At 38.1% G+C, this 26,199-nt stretch overlaps 1 protein-coding gene across 4 annotated transcripts in view; it reads left to right on the forward strand.

Moving 5' to 3' along the window:
- Window positions 1-48: 48 nt before the first annotated feature.
- Window positions 49-26,199, forward strand: part of LOC137252587 (microtubule-associated protein futsch) — a 272,733-nt gene continuing 246,582 nt past the window's right edge. The window contains exon 1 of one of the 4 annotated variants that reach the window (XM_067788554.1): window positions 49-7,965. In XM_067788554.1, coding sequence (XP_067644655.1) covers window positions 294-7,965 — 7,672 coding nt within the window. In that variant the 5' untranslated portion in view covers window positions 49-293. The remainder of the gene's footprint in view (window positions 7,966-26,199) is intronic. The other 3 variants (XM_067788552.1, XM_067788551.1, XM_067788550.1) reach the window with 3 other exon arrangements.

Consider the following 26,199-nt stretch of genomic DNA (forward strand, 5'->3'; position numbering starts at 1 on the left):
CAACGAGAACGTGAAAAAATGATGACAATAACTTTAACGACAACAACTTAACTAAAATAACACTTATATGCAAATCAAACGCTAACAATCAACAACAAATGACCAACAATAATGACCAACAACTGATGTTAATACAACAACACTTGATAAAACACATTTTCACGTAAACTTGCAACACGTGCGCTTATTTGCTATATTTAGATGCAACTTGCAAACGACAGAGTCGTTCACGGCAACGCCGCCAAAACCCTTCAGCATCTGACAACATATATAAGCAATATTATGAGGAAGCCATGCATACACCAGTACACCAACAACAATTGGAACAAATCAAAACGCAATACCTGTGCCATCAGCACGACATCACTATCGACCGTGATACAGTGTTGAAGATAAATCGCTTTGCCACACGCAGGAATTTACATAAACGCGACCATAGCTGGCCACCACCAAGCAATGATTATACAAAGGCTGGTAGCACTGAAGACGGGCGGCGTCATGCCGACGAAGGCGAAGTTAGAACGTACGGTCATGGAACGCAATCACTCACAAAATCACGTAGCGCTTCAAATGAAAAGTGTACTTGTACCAACAATGCAGTACATTTTGCAGAGAGTGTTTGTAAGCGTCACGATATTGATGCAATACGTAAGAAATTCAATAGTCCCACACGAATAATTGAACCAACGCCCACTGAATTGCGGCAGCAACGTAATAAAATGAAACAAACAAATTTTCAAAAGAAAAAAGAAAGAGAACGAAAAAATGCGACCAATAAATCAGCGCGTGTCAACGTTGACGATAGCTGCTCCCAAGAGATGAAGCAGCGCACAGACGTATGCTCTATTGGCATTGTTGGTGATGCGGCGATGTCGCAGCAACAAACATTGACAAATGTGCACAATAACATGGCCAATACATCATCGGTCAATGCGGCGTCTGCAGATACTTTTCACTACCCCGCTACTAGTGCAGTGGTGGGAGCAACAAAACTGCATTGGCTTGGAGCTGTGGAAATTGATGCTGATAGAAACGAGCGAGATACAACTAAAATTGTGCACGCTACTGACTCTGGTAATATTTTAGATGATTGCAATACACCAAAGGCGCGTGGTTTTTCTGCACCCGAAACCAAAGCGGCTGATGAAAATATTGGACTAGTCGAACCACGTCGTAATTATTTTGAACAATTGGCAGCGCGTGGTGAGCATGGAGTACATAAAAAATGGTGCAGTTATGACAATATAGCCACAGCGGAAACTGCAGACGGAGTGACGTCATCACAGCAACAGCAACATTTCAACAAGGGAAACACTACAACAGCAAAGGCCATTTATAATAATCGACAATCACAATCGCTAGATCGAGGGCGCGCGACACAACAGCAATGTAGACGCGAACAATTGCCACCATTAAAACCGCGTGCTGGAAGCGGTGGTGGCAGCGTCACTATTAGTAGAGGTGCTAGTCCAGCTGGACGCATAACACCAGCACACTCTGCTAGTGAGGTCAATGTAATGGCATGTAATGGCGAAGGGAGCGCCACTAGCAGTGGTCGTGGTCATACGTCACAAACGCATAGTGGCAAGTCAACGTCGCCGCGCATACAACGACGTGCTATTAAATTGGCAACGGAAATAAAAATATGTTACAATGACGTGAACGCTGATGATGCGGTTGATGTAGTCTTTGGTTATGGAGGTAATTTAGCTGCTGGTGGCACGAATGATTTTCGAGTTAGAACAATACCGCCAAAAACAACGGGGGATGCAGGAAAAGCAAGTGTTGTGGACAAATCTATGTCAAGCACATTTGTAGCAAGTGAGCAGCCTTCGCATGAAGACTCAATTAAAAAACGGCATTCAAGCGATCTGGAACACTTGCCGCTGCCACCAACACCGCAGGAGGGAAAAGAGCTAACGAAAACAGCAAAAATGTTTAAAAGTAGTAATTTGGACAAAGTTCCAACACAACAAGAACAAGAGCGGTCCCAATATAAGCAAAAACAGCAAGAACAGCAAACAACAAGAAACCTACCACAACAGCAACAACAACACCGCCCACATCAACGCAGTAGTAGCGAAAGTGGTGCGCATACCACGCGCATTATACCCATCGAGTGCGAGCAGCAACTCAATAGAGCAATGCGTGCGCTCAAGTACCAAGCGCCACCGCGCCGTGACCTCAGCACAGTAAGCGCGGATCAATTATACGATGACGCTTGTATCTATTTGCGTTCAATAGATTTAGATGATCGTACAATAGCTTATATACCAGCTGCGATCACAATAGCGCCCTCGCCTACCGAGGAAATGTTACAGCGCTGGACGGCAGGTGAGCAAACGCAGAACCTAAAAGCAGATACAGCAACAAATCAGGAAGAAAAAACGCGAGAAGAACGGCATATAGTTTCTAGAACAGGGACGCCACAAGCAACGCCAGCCCCAATTGTAACGCAGCGCAACTCGTCGCGTACATTCGCTAGCAAACCAATAAAGCAAGCGTCGCATTGCCGCGCGCCCACACCAGCTGATTCTGATTATAACAAAAATGTAAAGCCACATAGTAGTAGCGATACAAACAATCACAGAAAAAATGCTTTTTATAACGAGCATGAAGTAGCGCGCCTAAAAATTAGCAACAAGTACAGCGCTGTCGATATTGCTGAAGCTGAGCGCGCCGCATGCAACGCACAAAATATTGTAAGCCAAAAATTGAATACAGAGCATGAAAGGAGCAAAATATTGCAAACGCGTGAACGACAAGCACAACCGCAGGAAAAATCCACGCCAAATGTTAGCGCAATTGAAGCCACCATAAGGAACAGCCAAGCAGGCGCCGCTTTAGGGCAGCAAAATCAACAAAGATTGCGCGCGGAACGTCCCCGTGGCATTTATTATACCGATGGTGAGTACTTGCATGGAACTTTTGCTGCTAAAGCAGCTATGTGCTATGATGAGTGTAAAAATGGTGGCAGCGCATCGAAAAGGGAAACAAAAACAACAATACAGACATTGAAATCCCCAAGTGCTGCTGATAGTAATAATAAACACAGCAAAAAACGAAATGGAATTGATGCAAAACTGAGCAGCAGAGATATGAAGGCGCAAAAGGAGCAGGTACATAAGAAATATAGAATGGTACAACTAGAAAAACAAAAAGAGCAACAACAACAAAAACTTTGCTATCAGCAGCCGCGTTCCCCAAGCGCACCGCCCACAGCAGAACGCAATGAACGCACAAATATGGAACAAAATGCTGCCGAAATAGCAGCGCTCGAAGCAAAATATGGTCACTTTCAGCAATCGATTGCAAAGCATCTAAGGCAGATTGATGCTTATATGGAAAACGCGAAGCAAACGCTCAGTCGTAGCTTACAAATACAACAACAGGAGAAAGGCAAAGCGTTGAGTGAGAACGAAGCACGACAGGTGCAAAATGAGGAGAAGGAGCGGCAAGTACAAAACCAACTACAAGAAGAAGAACAAGCGAAAAAACAAGAAAAAAACCAACGCCAACAAAAACTACAAAGGTCACAGGCACAATCAATTTCACTTAATATTCTTGCTCCCACTACAAGCTCACCAACCGCCTCAGCCGTATTTCTACTCAACGAGAGTCCCTTACGTGCGCTAGCACGACAGCTACTCCCTAAACAGACATTACATGTTGCTAGTGTCACCAATGATGCTTATGATGATGGTGATGAAAATTTACGGGCAATGCGCGCGCCACACATACTACATCCCATTGTGTTGGAAAATATGCCCGTCGTAGAGCGTGCACTGCAGGCTTTGTCTGAGGTAATTGTGGAAAGCGCTGATGTAGCAACAAAAGGCAAACAATCAAAAATTGCTGCCTACAAGCCTGTAGATGACGGCTTAGATAATAATCAAACGAAACGTGCAGATGGAAGCATTATATTGCAACCGTTAATGCGACGATTGATTGCGGTACAACCGAAAGCAATAACCAATGCCGACAATGCGCCAAATGAAGACGACAATCGTCCAAAACTTGGCGACACTGTAGAATGTTTGGCAATCGAGCATCACTTTGTGCCCAGAGCAACGTTGGCGAAACGTGTGACTATATTGGAAAATCTTGATGATGTAATTGTCACAGCGGCTGGACGACTACGGCAAGTCAGGGCAGATAATATACAACTAATTGAAATTGAGAACAAAGATATGGCGGCTAATGTTAGTAGCGATTGCGACGATAGTGAGGAGATTGCACTAGCAGTAAATGAAAAAGTTGATGATGTGTCCGAAATATGTGATGTCAATGACTTAGCAGCTGATAGGATTGTGGAAGTAAGTAGAAAGGGTAGCAGCGGCAGCAGCAGTAAGGATATTACTAAGCTTGAGGAAATTGAAACTATTGATGAGGTAATTGAGGTCAATGAAAATGGAAATTTTGAGTATATAAGCACGGCAAGGCCAAACCAAAACGTGGGCGTAAAGCCAAAAGAGCAAGAGATTGGTCTGGCTGCACAGCATGATGAGGACACAATCAAAAGCAAATCAACTGCTGATGGCATTGCGCTCGAGCATGTTGTCGATGTGGTAGCCAATTATGAACAGAAATTTATGCAAAGGCCTGCAGCAAAAGCAACTAAAATGGCAAATAGAGAGCAAGTGGAACAAGAACCACAACAACAACAGCTAGAAATACAACAAAAACAGCAACAACAACAAAAACAAGAAAAACCAAAACAGCAAAATATGCAATACCGACTAGAACTACAAGAACTAAAGAAACCACAACAAGAAATCCAACAACAACAACAGCAGAATTTCACTGAATCAACAGCCATGACCACAGAAGCACATGAATTAGCAAAACCTATGAAGCCAACAACACAAATCGCAGCAACAAGATCTACACCCACAACGCCTGTATTAAGACGACGTACACTGTCGATGGTTGAGGAAGAACCTACTACTACAACAAATACTAGAAAAGCTTCAAAAATTGCAGAAGCTATAGACGAAAGTGAAAACAAACGGTCTTTTACCGAAACACAGCGCAGGCAACAAAAACATGCACTACTGCAAGAACAGGCAAAACAAGTTAAGAAAGTGCCGATACCACCACCACCACCACCGCCACCGCTTCCCATGCCACCTTTACGCACAGCAACGCAACAGCAAGAAACCAATCCCCGCGCAGCTAGTCTGCCGAAGGATTTATGCAAAAATGTGGTTTCCGGTTATATTTCAACGCATCAATCGCAGGAACATCTGGTCGAACAAGTAACTGATGTACTACACACCGATGAGTCACAGCAATCAGAGAAAGCACAAATGCAAAAACAAATACTACAGCAACTGCAACAGAAAGAGATGCCACATGAAACTCAGCAGTCAGAACCAGTGAAGCAGAAATCGTGGGAGAGAAGTGAAACTCAAATTGCAAATAAACTTCCAGATATAACTGGCCGCAAAACCGCAAAGCACGAACAAAAACAGTTGAGTTTCGGTAGTGTCGATAATGTAAGAAGAGACCAATTAGTAAATCAAGAACAATCAGCAAGTTTTGCAGTAACAAAGGTTAACCCAAAACCATTCAGTGAACAAAATAGGCAAATCAGCAAGATTTTAGCAGGAAGCTGTAAATACCATGTCGAGAAGCAGGAAGATAAACAGACAGCGCGCAATATGATTACAACAGCGGCGGAAGAAGCTGCAGCGATGGCAGCGCAAAAGCCGGTGACCGAGGAGCGTAAAAATAGCGAGGCTACAGAGCAATGCGATAAGAGGCGAGTCTTTACTGCGCAACATGGCAAACTCAAACTGCAAATCAATGCATGCAACAATAAAGTAAAAGAGGTACCGAAGGCCTTTGAGGAAGCTTTCGATACATACAAAGCTACGTATGAAATACCAAGTCCGATTTTTAAACAAGAAATAGTATGGAAGCAAAGCATCGATGTGCCACAAAAAACGGAAAACAAAATAAATTATGTTGGTAATGTTCGAGATGCACAGCCAAAGGAAAACGAAAGCCAAATTGATTCAGCAAGCCAAGGGATGCAACTAAAAGAAGCACCACTATTGAAGAAATCCAGCACATTTAATGAAAAACCTACCGTTACGTCACGAGAGACAGCCGTGAAAAGCTATGCAACAGAAAAGTCTAATACGAATACACGAGACGCTTTGAAGACCAAAGCTCGTGCTCAACATACATCAATAGAGCGCTCACAAACACCCACATTGCGCCCTTCACACCATCGCCCTGACAGATCTTCTTCTCCAATACGCAAGTATACTGCTGCGCTTATAGAACCACATGTTCCCAAACGCGCCGCTTCACCTTACGGACTTATTGCTGTCGACACTTTGACGGATACAACAAAACAAACAACATTAACTCCTTCAGTACGTCACTCATGCAGTCGTTCTATCAGTCCGTGTGCTCAATACAACAGCCTGCCATCGTCTCCAATTCGCAAATATCCTGCTGGAATTATAGAGCCATATGTACCGAGACGCTCCGCTGCACCTTTTGGACTTAACGCGGTCGAAAGAGTACAACGTTCACTCAGTCGTTCGCTTAGTCCACGTACACAAAACAATAGCCGGCCAACGTCTCCAATACGTAAATATCCCGCTGCGCTTATTGAACCGCATATACCAAAACGTGCAGCCTCACCCTTTGGACTAAATTCATTACAAACCTGTAGCCGTGCTACATCACAATTACGCACAATACGCCGCTCACAAAGTCGTTCCGTCAGCCCGCATACACAACGCAACAGTACGTCAAGCTCTGCATCTGCAATACACAAATATCCCGCTTCACTTATTGAACCGCATATACCAACGTGTGATACTTTTGGTCTCAATCCGGCTGGAAATTTAGCTGAAACATACAAACATCAGGTTTCTTCAGCGCGCACAGTACGAAGCACTCGTAGTCGCTCTGTCAGTCCGCGTACACAGTGCACCGTCATCCCCTCATCGTCCATGCCGGTACGCAAATATCCGGCTGCACTAATTGAACCTCATATACCTACACGAGCTGCATCACCTTTTGGTCTCAATCCAATTGACATTAGCGAATTGATTGATGACACCGCATCATACGCCATTGCTGCAGATGATGATGGTCAACACCTTCAACAGCAAAAGAGTGGAGAGCTTGATGCCACCAACAACTCCAATGAAGTTCATAATGTGCGCACTCATGTGACTGAGTATGTGCCACAAATGGAAGGTCATAATGTTGGACTGTTGGTTCGTGGAGCTATTGCGCCAACAGCACAACATCAAAGATGCAGTGAATCGTCACAAATTAAAATGGACAAAGCGCTCACACATAGTGCGGTTACGCATTATGTAGATGCCGATGGTACGGATGATGATGATGATGATGATGATGAGCTTTACAGCCATGCTAGAAAAATTACGTCAACACCTTCACAAACTCAAACAACTACAACAACTCCAACAAAATTTACCGCACCAATCTCTTTATCAGCATCATCTTCATCGTTAGTCTCCGTAACGCGCTCAACACGTGCTTGTAGCTTACACCCGCGAGCAGACATTGAAGTGCATGATGGTCAGAATAAAACACTCAAACACAGTGAAGCACACTTACCGCACAGCATTCCCACAAACACACAAACACAAACATCATATCTATTTGCTGACAGGCTTGTACCAGATTTTTCAAACTCAGCTCCCATCACCAAAACTGGTAAATCATATGAGAGAGTGCAATCATCGCAAGCTGGTTACAGTTACGGTAACGCTGAGTTTGAACGCCAACAGGGTTTTGAGAATCAACAACAAGTTCTCACAGATGACAGCAGTAACAAGCCTCTACGCTGGGGCAATGTGGATGTAGTCATTGAGCCTGCAGACAAATTGCATCATCATCAGCCACGTGAGAGTGCCATAATTAATCGTTCTTTCGATAATGTTTCACCGCGTCCATACAACTCTATTGAAGGTATATTTGCGCTGTTGCTATTTCATATTTGTATGATAAATGTACGTGTCGTTGAATTGCCTTGTTGCTGTATACTGTTAATGATATGTTGCACGTGCTGATAGTCCAATGTTGCACGTGATGCTGAATGGATTTGCGAAAATCCTTATGCAACTGTCTGTTTTAACGTATCCATGACAACTGCCTAATGACTACAAATGATATCTACTGACCATCGCGAGTTATATGTTTGTATTTGCTTTCGTGTACATAATTACAAGGAAGTTATATAAAAAATATATATATACATTAAATGTCTCGCCTGTTTATGACTTATTTATTGTATCATAAAATTAAAAACAAACAAATTTTTTGTCGAAAGCATTTTATTTGTCCAGGGTGGTTATATTAATGCACAAAGTAAGGAGGTATGACGACTAATTGAGCGAGGAATTTTCTGGTTTTTTTTTTTTTTTTTGAAAACTAAAATAGGAGATGCATAAAAAAATAGCACACCTACCAGAACTGAACGGTTGATATTATCATTTCGAGGTTTTCTCATGATAAAAAAGAGAAGGTAATTCCATTATCATTACAAGGTTGTCATTTTTAATTAAAAAGCAGATTATTGAAGTTTCTCAGGACGTCAAAGTTTAGCACAGCGTTGCCCAATCTGATAAATGTAAAGTAGGGTGTTTTGAAATAAATATTGGGTATGTTGAAATATATGAATACAGGAGGCTAATTCACGTTCTATAAAATAAAAATAAAAAACTCATACAAAAATTTTTTCAAATGTATTAAAACTCTTTTTCATTTTATCGCTTCACATTATATGAATTGGTTCTCAGCTTTAGGGCCATTATTAGATGAAATAAATTTCTTTTGCATATAAAAACAAGTAAAGGTGTCTAAGTTCGGGTGTAACCGAACATTATATACTCAGCGTGAGCTTCAATTGTAAATTTCATTTCAGATAAATTACTTTTCTACATAACACGTGGCACCGCCCGTTTAAAAAAAAATGTCTCCCCATATCCTCTTACAATAAAACTTGATAAGTGAATTCTACAACCCTTTTAAACTTGTTTTCTATCTAAGTTGCCGTGGTCTTTAACCGATCCCGTCCATTTTTACTAGAAATATTTTCTGCTATAAGAAAAATATGTGTACACAATTTCATTATGTTAATTTTTCTTCGAGCTATGACTCCCGAAACATAGAAAAGTGCTTTGTAATAAAAGGGGCGGTGCCAAACCCTTTTTCAAAAATGTTAGTATTTTCCAATTTAATGTTATATTTCAATTTACAAAGTAAAATTCTATTGATACAAAGCTCTTTTTCGCTAAGATATAGCTTATTATTTTCGTCTGCGACCCTTTTAAAAATCTTTTATATAAAAGTGGGCGTGGTCTTTAACCGATCTCGTCCATTTTCTCTAGAAATATTTCCTGATATAGCAAAGATTTCTGTACCCAATTTTATTACGATCCGCTAATTTTTCTTCGAGTTATGGCTTCCGAAACATAGAAAATGGCTTAGTCATAAAAGGGGCGTTGCCACGCCCATTTTTTTTTAATTTGAAGTTTTTCCTATTTATTGTTATAAATCCACTTGGGAAATGAAATACCATCATACTCTTTTTTGCAAAGATATAGCTTATTTTATTCATCCATGACTCTTTTAAAAATCTTTTATATAAAAGTGGACCACGCCCAATCGATTTCGTAATTTTTTCTTCTAGGCATTCCTTAAAGTAAAGGAAACCCCTCTGCCGAATTTTGTTGATTTTATCACAAGTAGGTGGTGCCACGCCCATTTTAAAACAATTTTCAAAATTTTTATCAAGAGTTTCAATATCAGTCCACACGTCAAATTTCAACATTGTAGATGTATTATTTACTAAATAATCAGGTTTTTTGTGTTTTCCAAAATATTATATATATAAAAAGTGGGCGTGGTTCATCCGATTTCGCTCATTTTCAATACCAATCTATTCTGGGTCCAGATAAGCTCGTGTACCAAATTTGGTGACGATATCTCAATATTTACACAAGTTATCGTGTTAACGGGTAGACGGACGGACGGACATGGCTCAATCAATTTTTTTTTTTTTCGATACTGATGATTTTGATATATGGAAGTCTATATCTATCTCGATTCCTTTATACCTGTACAACCAACCGTTATCCAATCAAACTTTATATACTCTGTGTGCAAAGCACGCTGAGTATAAAAAAGCTATGTATGTAGATTGGGAGCTTTGTAATCGTTTTTCCTGTCTCATGGCGATACAGACATTTCTGCCAGTGGGCAGTCGTTTAACGAAACCCTGATACTAAACCTCCAGTGCTTATCAGAAAACACCCACATATATATCTGATGTACTGTGTGAGAAGGAATGTTGGCAGACTTGAAGCTTTCCAGCTGAATAGCTTAAGCACTGCTTTAGTCATTCCTTAACAAAGTGCGAGCAGCTGTAGAATTTTTATGGGCTTTTTAGAAATCGTGGATGTTCGGCGATGTTCACTTGAACTTTAATTCACTTTTTCTAGATGAAGATTGTGCTTAAGAAATTGATTTGTGAATGTGATGGCTTTTCGAATAATGAACCATTTGGGAAGAAATCTGCTTCATGGTCATTTGACCGAATCTAACATTGACCGGCCGTTTGATGATTTGCGGTTTCAAGATGTCAAAACTGAAGGTTATGGTATAAAAAAATGCCAAGCCAACTTGAGATACTATTTTAAAATTAAAGTGAAGTCAAGCAAATGTGACTTATTGGGCAATTTTAAAGCTTTCAGCAAGTTGAGCGCTAATAACGGTAATTTGGCAGTGTCGCTGTTGATTGAGACCATATACTCCCATTATCTGGGCGCTAAGTGTGCCGGTAGTTCTTTTAAATGACAATAGGAAAGACGTCGGTCAATATAAATCATGTTGGTAAGCAGGGTTTCTCAAGGTTCAATGGTCAAGCCACTCTTTCCGACTTCCCTTCTAAAGCCAAATCCGTTTGCATGATAATTTTGGCAAAAAAAGTTGCTTTTGTAATCGAGTTCTAATCCGTCGGTGGTACCCGATGACTAGTGCCCTCCACCAGCAGTATAAAACTGATAATCTGAAAGATACCAGAAATTTTAAGCGCGTACAAAAATTTAAAATAATTTTCAAATCAATAAACATTTAAGTTAAGATGGTAGCACGAATTGTCATAATCCGTTTAATTGTCAGGATGGTAGTATTACGACCGACAATTAAAAATGGAATTACATACTTCATTCTTAAGAGTCTGTTGGATGTTAACATACCGCAGCACACAGTTAAATAGCAATGGCAATTTTTTATCAAACTTTAAAAATTTAATTATTTTTTAACTAAATCTATTCAAATCTCTCTCAAAGATGTTTTCGAAAAAATCCCGAAATTCAAGAACATTTTACGGAAATGTCAATGTTTTTATTTAGAGTTTTGTAAATTTTTGGCGGCCTCCGTGTTGTGATGGTAGCGTTCTCCGCCAACCACACCGAAGATCCTCGGTTCACGTCCCGGGCAAAGCATCATAAAAATTTTAGAAATAAGTTTTTTTAATTAGGAGAAAATTCTTCTAACCGGGGTCGCCCCTCGGCAGTGTTTGGCAAGCACTCTTTATAGTATATTTCTGTCAAGAAAAGCACTCAGTGAAAACTCACCCGCCTTGTAGATGCCGTTCGGAGTTGGCATAAAACATGTAGGTCCCATCCCGCCAAATTGTAGGAAAAATCAAGAGGAGCACGATGCTAATTGGAAGAGAAGCTCGGCCTAAAATATCTTCGGAGGTTAACGCGCCTTATATTTATTTATGCTTTTTGTGAATTTTGTAGTATTCAGTTTTATAGCTCAATAAATTTGTAAATTTATAATGTGGAACAAAATAATAACAAATTTATAATTTACACTAAGAAACTGCATAAACAAAAAAATTTTTAAACTCTAAATAAAAAGTTCGAAATTTTGGAAAAATTTTTTTAAAATGTTGAGTTTTTTCTTGAGTTTTTGAGATTGAAACTATGCATTAGATGCAAAATTCATAGAAATGTTTTCTACATTTATCGGAAATTTAAACAAAGGAGAATTTGATTGGCGAAATTCGATGAAAATTACTACTGGTATTGTCGTGCTTGCTACTGCAGGTAGATTGGTGGGTTAACTCTGCTATCCAAGTCGCCCAATTAGCCATTGAAAAGCCGCATTGATGTCATATAACTCGTCCTTATTGCCGGTAACCTACCAGTTCCAAAAAATGGCATTCGAAGGATCTATGGGTTATTCTAGCCAAGGGTGGGCTTTAAGAAAAGCTGAACAGTAATCTTTACATCTTCTGCGTGTCGAAGTTTTCTTTGATTTCTGTATGACGTGGATAAGGGATATTTTTAGAGTCTCAGTAAATGCAGTGAAGAGTTTATTGCATGAAAGCGATTTTATTGCCTCCTGACCGCTCCTACAGTAAATTGCAAGCTTTCCAAATACAGTGTACGGCAATATAAATAACATACTACGTACGTATCACTAGATAATTCAGGTCCTGGAAGGTTACAGTCCTCACCACTGTGTCCATGTAGAAGGCATTGGTGTTTATTTCTACCCCGTCATCAACAGGAATCGTAACCCTTTCGCAATCATACCTACTTCAAAATAGCCTATTTATTATTTTCTCCGATGAACTTCCCAGCACAATATAGAGTCGTCTTTTGGGGCAGAGATATAGGAGCGTAGAAAACAGTGGCCTGTACTGCTCTTTGATGCATGATTTCAAGTTAAGTTTTCTATCGATTGTTTGGCCCACATGCTTGATACTATTTATAGTGATATTTTTGCTGATCACTTAGCCTGGCAACTCACAGGTAGATTATTTTTACTTTCTTCTTCTTTGCCTACCATTTATAGTGATCCTTTGCTGGGTACTGATATGGTTCGTCCCGGAAATAAGAACCATTAGCCCGATCATCTGGGAAGCGATTTGATATAACCACATTGAACCTTCTAGGTCATCGAAACCCCCTCCTTTCGTGAGGAACTGAAGCTTAAGTTCATGGTTTTTGTAGCGCGGTTGTTTGTTAGGATTGGGGGTTCTTTTAATTGAATATTGAACATAGCATGACATGCTGATGTGTGCTTGGTTAAATTGGCCGGTCCATGAAGACCTCACAGAGACTGTGTAATATTGCGTATGTCTGTTTAACCATGTCAGATTGTCTAATCAGTGTCAAATATATGTTAAATATATGTACAAACATATTTACCTATTTAACACAATGTCCAGTATATTTTGACCGACGCTTTATTATACATATATGTATGTTAGGGCGGGTCGATTTGTGGGGAGGCAAAAAAATCGCCCATTGCTCTGTGAAATCATATTCTAGGGATCAAAATAAGAAACTTTGCCGAAGGAACAATACCTCTAAAACGAATTCTGATGTCCCCCCCAGGCAGGGACAAATTTTGAAAAATCCCTCTTTGACCCATTTAGAGTGCTCCACTCGAGTCCAAATGTATGACCGACCCCCACTAACTTTGGAGGCCCGACACACCGATGCCAGTAGCACACCCCCTGGAACCCCCCTGGGGTTCACCATACAAACATTTCAAATTATTTTATTGCAAATTTTTTTATTTGTTTATACGTAATAATAAAATTTTACGTATACGCAGTGGTGCACCTCTTTTCAGTTGGTATGGATATGTTTGTGCTGATTTTTTCATGTAAAGTGCAAAACCCGCGATTTTTTGAAATGTTTGTATGGTTATCCCCCAGGGGGGTTCCAGGGGGTGTGCCACTGGCATCGGTGGGTCGTGCCTCCAAAGTTAGTGGGGTCGGTCATACATTTGGACTCAATTGGAGCACTCTAAATGGGTCAAAGTGAGATTTTTCAAAATTTGCCCCTACCTGGGGGGGACATCAGAATTCGTTTTAGAGCTATGGTTCCTTCGGCAAAGTTTCTTATTTTGATCCCTAGAATACGATTTTCACAGAGCAATGAGCGATTTTTAAATCGACCTGCCTTAATGTATGTACTTCCCTAAGTCAATTCATTTTATTAGTGGTTTTTGTGTAATCTAATTAATCACACACTGAACTTATAATTTAAAGTTTGTTGAATATACTTTTATTTCCTTTCAGGTAAGTGCAAATAGTGTTCATCATATGCATATCTACTTCACGTTAATGGTAAGGGTAATATAACGATAACTGTCTTTTATATAGGTAGGGGCACAACCCCCCAAGTACGTATAAAACAAATCAATTTTGCAAATCAAAAGTTTTGGTTTTCTAAAAATTGTATTGATGTTTAATAAAAATTGCAAAATTTGCACACAGCGATGATTATTAGGACTTGTTTCTGATTTTCACTTCTTCATCAGTTAGCTTTTCGGGAATAACAACAAAAAACGGCAAACTAGAGACAAAGTACAAAGCAGTGACAACAGATCATTCAAATGTCGGAGTTTTTTTTTCAGAGGAGGAAGCGTCGGAAGCTTCAAATTAAGTGTGGGATTTTAACCGCACTAACAGTCGGGAAGTGAGTTAAGCACTAGGCTCTACATTTGTCAGGGTCACTTTGCAATTTGCACGGCATTTAATAAACTGGGGCTAAAACCCACATAAGTACACTGAAGGAAAGCCTGTAACTAGTTATACAAATGTCTATTTCGGAACCAGACCCAAAATGCCAAATAAGTACTAGTTTGTTAGTAACTAGATTTTATACAGTAATAGAGTCGACACTTTGGATATTTATATTTTATATTTAACATACATTTGAGAAATACGCCACCAACAAAAAAAAACTGCAACCAGTTTTAAGAAGCTGTGACTAAGAGTATGCCTTTTTTCCTATCCTATTCCGCCGGTTCCAAACTCCCGAAAAGGGAGCCGGTTCAGAGCCAACGAAATAGTGACAACTAGTTCTAAAGTGGAAATAAAGACGTAGTTCGAAACTAAATAAAAGGTAATGCAGATGGGACATCTCCATGTAAAATTCGCCAATTGAAAGCATGTATAAGAAATATATGGCGAACTAGTAATGCTTTCGAATGCACTTAACGCCCACCAGTTTTGAACTAGAGATTTTCCCTAGATGCCAGTTTAATCTGGTTGTTGCTGGTTGTTTCCTAAACTAAATAAATGCTAAATAAACTAAACAATGACTGTTGAAAATGACACCAATCCATGCCTGAGTTAGTGCTTAGCCATAAAAAGTACTTTTTTTAGTTTTTTTTTTTTTTTTTTTGGTAGATGTAGATTTTCATGGTCCAATACAACTCGCTGTTTTTTTTTTTTTGTCTATCCTCTGTTTTGATAATATTTTTTTCTGTTTTTTATTTTTAATACTTTGGTGTATGTCGCTGGTAGGATAGTTGAAGAGACCTAGTCCTCAGTTCATATCCACTATGGAGGTAAAACTCTAATGCTCTAACGTTGTTATTATTTGGATGGTTGGAGAGGCAAGGTCTAGTTCATGTCTTAAACTTTTTTTCGATTGAAAAGCCCTTGTTACCTTTTCGCAATTTACTTATTTCTTCTGTTGTCTAGTAGCTACTACCGCCGCGTATCTTTCTAGGCTACCTCTTTATATCTGCGATGACATTACATGCCTCCATCCAAGGGGTTGATTCAAAAGGTTGATAAGCGCAATACAAATATGAATCTATCATACACATATTTAGCAGGCGAGGCTCTGGCGACTACAAGTTCCTTCTGAAACCATCGCGAATGTGGACGGGATGGCCTAGAAGTTAAAATGTATTCATATTAATCGTTCCCGATAAGGTCGGGCTAGTACCTTCATGGTGCTTGTAACCGGAACGTACCGGATCTATATCCAGCAAAGGACCCTCAACATCGCTAACGCTCCCCAAAAATTTCGGGGAGTATCTTTATCGTTAATACAACACCAACATCCATTTTGTGCTACTTTGGATCATATGGGCCACGAATGTCTCAGGAGTGTAATATTCCCCAAATATTCTACGCATTCTGCATCTATACTGATAGGACCTCGAACGTTCAAAGAAGATATAATATCTATTCTGTAATTTTTACCACCAAGTGGACGCATATGCTATATTCCTTGTGCTTGAAACGGTAAAGTTATTACTTAAAACATCTGGAACTGCGTTAGGTAGAAGTTCGCTTTGCCGTGCGTTCCTGGCACCCAGCGCTTCAAGTCTGTAATGCAACGATGTGAACAACGTCCCTTTGTTGAGTTATTCCATATAAATTGCCAGCTTTGCATGTTGATTTCACTTTTTCCGAGGCGTGGTTTTTCCTTCATGGCCGCTTCATTTACTAGTATGCTGATAGGATACATTACTTTCATATGGCTGAGTTGACAGACAACAGAATGAATGCAGGAGATTGGGAGTTCCAACCTCGGCTCACGAAAAGCTACTGATGAAGAAGTGAAATACAGAAACGTGTCCTTGTAACCATGTGCAAATTTTCTAATTTTTCTCTAATATTAATAAGAAACAAGTAAAAAAGTCTAAGTTCGGGTGAAACCGAACATTACCTACCCAGCTGTACATTTTAAATGCCGTTGGTGTTTGTTTTGTGTGCTGAATAGTGTTACAAGGCTGCGCAATAATACATATACATATGGTTCTATTCTGAACTAATGTTTCTTCGAGTTATGGCTGCTGAAACATAGAAAATTTCTTAGACATAAAAGGGGCGGTGCCACGCCCATTTTTTAAAATTTGAAGTTTTTCCTATTTATTGTTATAAATCCACTTGGGAAATGAAATACCAGCGATATAAAGCTCTTTTTTGCAAAGACATAACTTATTTTATTCGTCCACGACCCTTTTAAAAATCTTTTATATAAAAGTGGACATGGTCCTTAACCGATTTCGTTAATTTTTCTTCAAAGCATTCCCTATAGTAAAGGCAACCTCCCTGCCGAATTTTGTTACGATAGGTTTAACGACTTTTAATTTATGATTAATACTATTTATAAAATTCATTTTATAACAAGTGGGCGGTACCATGCCCATTTTAAACATTTTTTTTTTTTTCATATTTTTATCAAGAGTTTCAATATCAGTCCACATGTAAAATTTCAACATTACTGTGTATTATTTACTAAATAATCAGGTTTTTTGTGTTTTCCAAAATGATATATATATAAAAAGTGGGCGTGGTTTTCATCCGATTTCGCTAATTTTCAACACCAATCTATTCTGGGTCCAGATAAGCTCGTGTACCCAATTTTGTCAACCTCACCTACCCGTGGGGAATCCTGTTTCATTGAACAAACGACGTTGAAGGTTTAATGTGGTCATATAAATCGTTCCCGAGATGGTCGGGCTAGTACCTTAATGTAGCTTTGTTACCGGAGCGTACCGTTTCTACATCCGGCAAAAGACCGTCAACATTGATAACACTCCCCTGGCCTACGGGGAGTGTCCTTATCGTTAATACAACAACAACAACAACAACCAAATTTGGTGAAGATATTTCAATATTTACTCAATTTATCGTGTTAACGGACAGACGGACGTACGGACGGACATGGCTCAATCAAATTTTTGTTCGATACTAATGATTTTGATATATGGAAGCCTATATCTATTTCGATTCCTTTATACCTGTACAACCAACCGTTATCCAATCAAAGTTATAATACCCTGTGTACAAGTACAGCTGGGTATAAAAAAATTCTTAAACAATATGAGCCTGTCTTGCATGAAATGCATAATAAAACTTTATTTCCCATACCATATCTTATTACATTTCAGTCAACGTACCAGCACTAAGCTTTAAGCATGTAGATAAAAATGGTGTCTTTTGTGTCTTCCTCAAGGACCTATTTTAATAGTTATTTTCTTATTTGAGTCGAAAAAGTCCGGATCAAGAAATTACCATAGGTAAAAGTTCATGGGATCCTGGGGATACCTATAGCATTTTCATTACGAATCATGCATCCTTTCTATTTTTCGGACTTATTTTTCAAAAAAATCTGCAAATAAAAGTAAAATCCGGGCTTTTATTTTATAAGTCCGAAAATAAAAGATAATTCGAAATAAAATGAGTTTTGTGCCAAAAGATTCTTTTAAATATCTAGATTTTAATTCTATATGGTCATTATAAAGTTTTTGTTATTACCAAAAATTCGTCCTAGAAAAACTTTTCCATAGTAAAGTTGCACCTATTTCTTCGCCATAAAGTTTGATCCAATTGAGATATTGCCTTCAAATATGATACACCGCTTCCTGCTGAAGCTAGAAGGATTCTGTATGAAAAAAAATCGTCTCATTTGGATAAGCCGTTCCACAGTTATAGGGCTAGACTTTTATTCTGTCTTTAAAAATAAAAGTCCGGATTCAACTTTTATTCTCGGACTTATAAAACAAAGTCCGGATTTAATAGGTTAAATGAACCTAATTGGTCCACTGACAGCATTCAGATCTACACAGATGAATCTTAACTGGATAACAGGGTCGGAGGGGATGTCTATTCGGAACGATGGGACATACAAAGATCGTTTCACCTTTCGGATCACTGAAGCGTATTTCAGGCCGAGCTGGTGACCATACAAGACGCTGTGGACTGCCTTATATTTTCTCAGACAATCAAGCAGCGCTGAAAGCCCTTGGCTCTGTCACAACTAATTCTGAAACTGTAGTAAGCAGTGGCAGATCACTTAATGTGATGGCTGAACAGTTTATTCTGTATCTGGTATGGCTTCCGGGGCATAGGGGCATACCAAGTAATGAGATGAGGGATGAGCTTGCAAAAGAGTGTACCTTCTTTCCACTTTCGCCATCCTGGAAGAGGTTGGGCATAACGCTCTCCCCCTGCAAGCTCAAGATTAAAGAGGCTCTACTGATGGAAGCGGGAGGCAGATGGAAGCACCATGATAGATGCCACACGGCAAAACTTACATGGCCGGAATGGAATGAGAAGAGATCGCGTGAACTTCTCACCATCAATAAGAGGGATGTTTCCTTAGTTGTGGGTTTTCTCACTGGTCACGTTTGTCTTGGACCGCATGCAGAAAGGATTGGCGCTCCATTAAATGATTTTTGTAGAAATTGCGGCAACGAAGAAGAGCCTGAAACTCTTGGGCACCTACTCTGCGAATGGCCAGCGCTCGGTAGAAAAAGGCAACGTTTTATGAGCAAGATGTTTCTGGAAGATCTGACTGATATAGCTGAAGTCAATAAAAGACGCTTTGTTAGCTTCACAAACTCAACGATGTGGTTTGATTAGGAGAGTAGGAACAAATCCGTGTGGTTTCGCAATGGGCCTATAAAGGCAGCCACTTGAACTTAACCTAACCATGAACTAAAAAATTTTAATTTCGGAAAAAAACATTTTTCTGCAGGACTTTTATTATAAAAGGAATAACAATTTGTGTCCCTGGCTTGCCACTTTAAAATAATGAAAAATTTACTACAACTGCTTGTGTAATTAATCAAGCAAATAAAAGTAGCTTCTTACATACTGAAACGTAATCACACATGAATGCATACACATTATAAATTGCCACGAGTTCCTTTGAAACGAAAAATTTTATAAATTCTTTGAGAATGTGTACATACCGCAGAATGTGATATTAATCCGTATGAATATCTAGGCTTATCATTGTGATTATTAATTATTTGTTACTAACCTTTTACGTCAACCAACTTTTCTATCATGTACCTAAATATAGACGTGAATAGCACAACTAAATACCTGCGATGAAAATGAATAATGAATAAATCAAATTTTTTTTACACAAGCATCTTTTAAATCCATCAAAAATCTTATTTGTTGAGTAATAAGATTGAAAGATGAGGAGCAAAGCATGTTTAGAGCAAGAACGAACAAAATTTAGTCAAAAAACTGATCTAAACAAAAATTAAAAGCATTCAACGTCCTACTACATAACATAAAAACACACCGACGTACAGTGTAACTTTTTTCACTTTTAGGATGCCAAAATTAATAAGAGCCAAACCAATAGAGTAATACATTTGAAATATTGCAGTGTGATTGCAGATACCTAAATCTGATTTGAGAATAAAAATGGGCGTGGTCTGCCCAATTTTCTCCTTGCCCTCATATAAGGCGAAATTTCCCATAATCATATTTTCTACTTTAAAAGCACTTTCCAGTGCCAATATAAATAAAAATTGTTTATATTTCTAAACTTTTGTTTAGAGGCTTTTGGTTAATATTTAAAAAAAATTAATTTCAAAGTCAAACACAACATAGGCACATATATTTGTAAAAACTGAATCGAAATACATACATATAAATAAAAAGTGATATTTTAACTGGTATAAAGTTAGTCGGAGTCAATATCGTCGACATGCTCTGGTTCAGATAATAAGCCAATAACTTCACTCGTTAATGCTCGCCGCTTTGACCTATTGGTTTTCCGCAAACTGTTTATGAACAGGTCTGACGATATCAGCAATCTGTGCAGCAAATCCAAGTTACTACAAATTCTTGACTTTTTTGTGGTGAAAAGTTCACGATAGCTCCGTGCATCTTTGTTTCTGGACTCTTGAGCTTCTTCCGAATGTTGACCAATAAGAAAAATAGCAGACACGATTATACACTTTCCATGAAACAGAATTTTATGTACGCTCACTGGCATATTGTACCAAGCATATTCCGATAAATATAGTACCCTTGTCTCTGTCACATAGTGGTCAAAATCTTCAGAATTTATTTGAAACCACATCCTATGCATGAAAGTATTGTATGAAACTTTTTCAATAGATTGATGTTTATGCCGGTTATGTCTGATGTTATTTCAGGATCTCCAAAGAATCTTCTCGCAGTGTTTTCAGCATTTGTGTTGCAGGTTTTTTGCTTTGGCATATCAATCAAAATACCAACTTCTTTCCTGAATCTATTTTGGATATGTTCTTTCTTCTTTTTCAACTTTTCCTTATTTTCTTCGCCCATACATTCCATGCATCGTATCCAAGAATGTAAAGAGGAAATTCCGAAAACAAGCATGCTTTTTTCAAAATTTCGCTCTGACAGGACTCGCATATTGTTCATATCTTTTGGAGAAGTCCCACATATGTAGCACTTTTGCCATGATGTATATGCCGACAGAGCGTTAGGTAGGCGTTTATGTGATATATACATACATATATATATTCCCGAAGCACTCAATTGTTTAGAAGTATCACCCATAATTGACGACCCTCAGGTAGGCGTGCATACATAACATAAGTTGATGGGATAACTGCACAGCTCGTTAACTATGGGTAAACTCATATGATAAACAATGAAGGCTATTCAGTGCACAAGTTTCCTTTTTCTGGGTTTTTACCATTTCAGGTATAACTGTCTTTTTTGGGATCTGGTATTGTAGACTTAAGTTGAGGACAATCCATTGTTAGGTCGCTGCGCTTCATACGTGAGCGAGGGCATAGAGACCTTAAGTTGGCGATTACAAAGAAAAACGCAAAATTTGGCAATGTTTTTTTTTTTCTGAAACTATATGAAATTCCTTTTAATGTGTATGTATTCGTTCAATGGATTTGGGCGGAATCAGGCAAGTTTTATTCTATTGAAAACGAAAAATTTTCTAAGCTTACCAAACTTTTATTGGCTGTCTAAAACAAAAAAAAAATTTTTTAAATGCCTACGTGGCTGAAACTTACCAATGCTGTTATAAAATACCCAAGTATGTTAAATAAAATAGTTTTAAGTCAACACGGTTGTCGAAAAATCCACCACGTGGCCACAAAATTGGTCAAAAATTTTGAACTTTGAAATATTTTTTACACTTGTTTCAATTATCCAAGTTTCATAATGCTTATCATGGTGATCGTGGATTTTTTACTTTGCTTTTTATACAATTTCTTAACAGTTGGTTATTAATCTGTTGCATGTCAAAACATTTTGGAGATTGGAGAACATTATTTTTTTGGACTTTTGGCATCCTAAAAGTGAAAAAGTTACACTGTGCGACTCACACACACATACATGTTCTCATATTTACTCTCATGTATAAATAAATATAAATGCGCTGTTGTGAGCTTTCTTCTTCTTCATACAAATTTGAAAATAAAAAAAATTTATAACAAATATGCAAAATCATAATTCATGCGTAAACAGGATGAAATTAATTAGCATTACATGCTAATGAAATTTTAGTACATTCACACATCTAAACTACAACTTCCTTCGTTCGCGCGCTTGTGGCAAGTTTTTTGTAAGGCGATGCCACCATGCCTTAGATATTCAACGCTTATAATTTGTTAGCGGAAATTGTAAATTGTAACGACCATGAAATGTGTGAATCTTTTTTAAGATATCCGTTCTTTTTTTACACTATACCCAGTTAACATTTTTGTTCCATTTCAAATTAAGTTGCATAAAAGTAGAATCTTAATTGTTAAACTTCCATCGCTAGTTCTCAAATGGTATTGACAATTTTTCAAACTGAAAAACACATAACCACTGATATGTTAACTTCCTGGTAAAATCCAGGATGTGAGCCTTAAGTTAATGTAAATGTAATTGTATGCGTAATATGTGGAAGTGGTATGCTGGAGGACTAAAGAATTGCATGTGTGAGGCAAAAATGTAATGGTGATTTTTTTCTACACGAAAATGTCGCTACTTTCAGGAGCAAACGTTTTTAAGATACTCACTTCACCTTTTGAAATTGCAGCCACTTAAAATGTTCAGTGCCACCCTGCATGACTTGAAAAGAACAAAAATTTTAACCATTTTTACAAAAAAATGCAGTTGGTGTGGTTGTTCGCTGTCAACTGTTATCGCAAATTGCTTTCGAGTGAGGCATGATGCGACACATACGTACATATATATCATTCGCTTCAGCTTCGTGTAGGCAAGTAATGTTGCATTTATGTCCATTTTTAGGAGTAGGCTGTTGAGAACAAAACACAACTTTTTGATGGGTTTGCGTGACGGCGACATTTTCGTATAGAAAAGAAAAGAACATAAGTGTAGGGTTAGCGTAGGTGTAATGTGTGAGTGTGATAAGGGGAAGGCAAGGAAAGAAGCGAGCCAAAGCGGAAATCGGAAGCGAAACCGTACGGCGTGGTATAGGTTTATTGCTGTTGTTGCTGTTTTTGTTGTTTTTGTAACAATAAGGACCCTCAAGTGTTTATGAATCTTGATGGTCAATTACCGGATATAGATCCAGTTAGTCCAGTACCATTAGGAACTTTGGGTAGAAAGAGCCTCACCTGCCACATATGTGTATAATACATGCATATTTGTAACAGGATTCACCTCGTGTAGTTGATTTTGTCAATTGGGTTGTGGTACCTATGAATTGAGCTTATCGATTTGTTGTAATCGTAAAGATATTGACTTATTTTCGAAAATGAGTTGACTTGTTATCGAAAAAGTATCGGGTTACATTTCTTTTCTACATTTCTTTTCAAAGTCTTACCAATGTATGTATTACAGGCGTGTTATCTTTTTATAATTTATCGGGTTGCTATCGATTTTTGTTATGAAAGTATTCTGGATGTGGTATTGACAAGTATTCGATTTGACTCTTAAAAAAACTTTGTATAACAAAAATCTAACGCCAAAACAGAAGGGTAAGCATTAAATTGAGAATGCATTCTTCGTAGGGCACAAATTGTTGCATAAATAGTTTTTACGACATCGTTACAGCAAACAATACGAGAGGGTACATTATAACGAATTCTCATGAGAGAAAACGAGCAATCAATTGAGCCACTAATTATATTAAATACCACGCAAATTAACAACAGTATTCGGTTTGAACCTAATGACATGAGATTTATTTCCAACAACGCGAACTATAAGACGGTTAAGATCCTAAAAGTTCAACGGTTGCAAAGCATACAAAGGCTATCTGAACAGATTACAGCCTCTTTACAATGACTGCATGGAAAGGTCTCATAACAAATGCCGCATACTTCAACCCAAACCAAACGAGTACAAGAGTTTTAGAGTACAGGGATCACAAAATGACGAACAGTTACTATGAATAAAAGCTAACAGTGCGTACGCTTTGGAAACCACAAAAATTTATGTAAGTTATGAAATTTAATTTGGAATAAAAATTAACACTCAACTACTTAATTCACCTAGCTAATTCAATGCAATTTCTGAGATATTATACGCAGTAGAAGTAATACTAGGAACTCTAACATAAGAGGTAAATTAACAATTGCCAATGTTCAGAAATATGCGATTACGGACACACCAACTGTATAATTTGTCCAGCTCACTCTGATGATATAGAGTCTTCTAGCATATTTGATTTCATTGTATATTTTTAAGTCATCCATATAGAAGAAAATTGCATTAAGAAAAGCACGACGATATAGGTTATGTAAGGTTATGTGACGTAGCTATAGCTACATCGCGAAATCATTGTGTAGCGATGATATAATTTCTAATGAGAACAATCTCAACCTCAGATAAAACGTCCAAAGATCCAATTGAATTGCGACTGAAATAATTTCGCCTTGTTCTGGCAAAAGTTGGACAATCAAGCATAAAGTGGCTCGATGGTTCCACCTTCTCATCCTCCATACAGCTGCAGCAGGATGGGGTTTCTACTATAATAAGATGTACCGCATGTATATCTATCGGACAATACTCTGTAAAAATCCGAATGACCATTGATAAGTGAGACTTAGTGAACCCATCTTGCTAACCTGCAAAGGGTGGTGTGCGCCCAATGCTTGCTGAGCTGACTCGAGACACATGTTTTCTGACATTTCCTCAAAAAACGAACGAAATTGTATTAAGATCATGTCCACACTTGTATAAAAGATATGTTAAAACGACTGTATATGGATAAAATCGACACTACATTTGCAAAAAAAAATGGAAAGTGAATTTATAAGAAGAAAATTAATAAATAAAAATTTCTTGGAAATGGGTGTGGTCCATTTTGAGCCATCTTTTTTTACGTTTCAGGAACCATATAGACCTACAGTGAAAAAATTTGGCACAATTATTTCCTTTACAAAGAGAAATATTTCTATGGAAAAAGTACAACATCTTTTTATAAATGCGCCCACTTGACGATAGAAGCTCTCTGTTGAGTATTTACACCAAACGAAAGTTTCCAAGGATGACACTGAAAAAAATTTAAATTAGCAATTTGGTTTACAGCTTTGCTTAGCATTTAAGCTTAAACATTTCATCCCACTCTTCTGAAATGCGAAATCTCAAATTGAGTACAAGCCGAGAAATATTTGATAACAACTTGAGAATATATATATTCTTAATTTGAAAGTCAACAGAAATCCCTTACTAAAAATATACATTAGGGTTTTGAAACCCTTCGGTTATTTGAGACGCATATGAAAACCGATCCTTGTTTTTTCTGATTTACTCCCCTCCTCTTTAAAATACTGTAATATAACCACTTCCCTGTCCAGTGAGTCATATGTGACTCACGAGAGTGTATTGAAATAAGTTCATGAGTCACATGTGCCTCATTTATCTATGCAACTTAGAGCAGCTTTCTTGCTATGATCGTTTCGTTATATATTTGTGAATTCTATGTGAGCGTGTATCAAAAGACCTAAATGAAAGAAAATTTCGAAATTTTTTTCTGATAGTAGCCTTTTATTCGGTAGAAGAAACATAAAATATAAAAAACTTAAATATAAAAGAGAATGTTTTTATTCATTTGAATTAATAAAATCGAGCGTGTCTTTCGTTATAGCATGCCAAGCAATAGGCCTTTTTACACATTATGCACTCAGTATGGACTTGCTTTGCTTTCCTAGCCAATTCTCCTTGATTTTTCAATTTGATGTAGCACCCAGTGCATCTTTTCCGAACGAGTTTGTTGTTAATATGTCGTGGAATTTCTTGCTGGCTATGTCCAGGAAAATGAATTGAAGTTCCTGAAGCGCATGAGGAAATTGAAGGCCTTTGAAGAAGGTTATGTTCAACCGTTAATGCTGCTGGTCCTAGAACATGTCGGAATAGATATTATTGTATTTGTAAAACTGTCAACTTCGGTCCATCTACCAATTCGTTGTAAATGCATCTAGTATTGACAACAGCGACTTGAAATAGCAAATCAATTGCTATCTTCTTATACCAAGTTAAACTTTTACGTAACGGAGAATGGAAAGATGCAAGTTGATCCGAAATATCAATCCCTTTTTTTGCTTCATTATAGTCAATTATGGCATCTGGTTTTATAATATCGCCCCTTTTTGTACGCACTTTGGACATACTATCTCAATGGCATGTTGATATCATCAGTACGTCACGTT

Source organism: Eurosta solidaginis, chromosome 5 (genome assembly GCF_040869045.1).
Source record: "Eurosta solidaginis isolate ZX-2024a chromosome 5, ASM4086904v1, whole genome shotgun sequence".
Classification (NCBI taxonomy): Eukaryota; Metazoa; Arthropoda; class Insecta; order Diptera; family Tephritidae; genus Eurosta; species Eurosta solidaginis.